At 61.8% G+C, this 1,122-nt stretch overlaps 1 protein-coding gene across 1 annotated transcript in view; it reads left to right on the top strand.

The window, feature by feature from the left end:
- MNEG_15620 (Atrial natriuretic peptide receptor B) overlaps positions 1–703 on the top strand; it is a gene marked incomplete at both ends in the record, with an annotated part of 3,157 nt that extends 2,454 nt beyond the window's left edge. Inside the window, 2 exons of the mRNA XM_014035909.1 lie at positions 45–188; positions 680–703. Of these exons, the coding sequence (XP_013891363.1) occupies positions 45–188; positions 680–703 (168 nt within the window). The remainder of the gene's footprint in view (positions 1–44; positions 189–679) is intronic.
- Positions 704–1,122: the final 419 nt, after the last annotated feature.

Genomic DNA, 1,122 nt, shown 5'->3' with positions numbered 1-1,122 from the left:
CGCCCCTAACCGCCCCCAACCACCACCCCCCCCCAAAAAACCAGGTGGTCATGCTCAACAGCCTATATACAAGCTGGGACGAGCTGTGTGAGGAGGAGGGGGCCCTGGGGGTGGACTTCAGCGGCAGCACCTACGTGGCGGTGTCGGGCCATGATGACAACCCGCAGCACATGGAGCTCATTCTCAGGGTGGGAGGGAGGGGTGCATTGTTTACGGTGTGTGTGTGTATTTGTGTGTCTGTGTGTGAGTGTGTGTGTGTGTGTGTGCACACATGTGTATGGATGGTGCAGCTTGTTTTGACGGGCAGGGCGGATAGGGCGTGGATGTCAGAACACGTGGAGGGTCCAAATCAAGGGTACTTTGTTGGCTGAGGAGGGTGCGTCTGCTTGGCGGAGCGATGAGCCGTGCTTTGCAACAGGCTCGCAGAGGGCCTCGGGTTTTTCAGGATGGGCTTGGGCAACATTGGTGTTGGGGGGGCCTGTCGTGGGACGGGGTGCCTCCCCTGCTCGCATGGCGCTCCGGCCTTCTGCCAGCCGCTCAGCTGCCAAATGCCACGGAGGGCTGAGGGTTGCGCTTCTCCACCCCGCTGGCTTGGTACCAACAGCATCTTTGCCACTCTGCGATGCGATGCACCGCCCTGCATGCCTTCTCCCTGCTGGCTTCCGATTCCCTTCCCCAGTATGTCCCTCCCTCTGTGGAGTAATGCCCGGCCCCAAATTCACGGTCCTGTGTTCGCCTCCCTGCCCCACACGCACGCCAGCGTGCGCACACGCACAAACACACACGCATGTGCGCACATGCGCGTGCACACACACACACACATGCCAACACACTGACCCTCTCAAGCACACTCACATCCACACCGCACACACGGATGCGCACACACACACACACACACACACACACACACACACACACACACACACACACACACACACACACGCACCTACGCATGCACTCGCCCCCACACTCACACTCACACGCCCACACACCACACCCAGGTGGCAGAGGCAATGACGGGTGTGGCGGCAGCAACGCGCTACCCGGACGGTAGCGCCGTGCAGATCCGCATCGGCGTCCACTCTGGCCCCATCAACACGGGTGCGCCCCCCCCCCCCCCCC

The sequence above is a fragment of the Monoraphidium neglectum genome (genome assembly GCF_000611645.1).
Source record: "Monoraphidium neglectum strain SAG 48.87 unplaced genomic scaffold scaffold05499, whole genome shotgun sequence".
NCBI classification, from domain to species: Eukaryota; Viridiplantae; Chlorophyta; class Chlorophyceae; order Sphaeropleales; family Selenastraceae; genus Monoraphidium; species Monoraphidium neglectum.
Note: the sequence above shows the minus strand (reverse complement) of the source record. Positions and strands in the feature narration are given on the sequence as shown.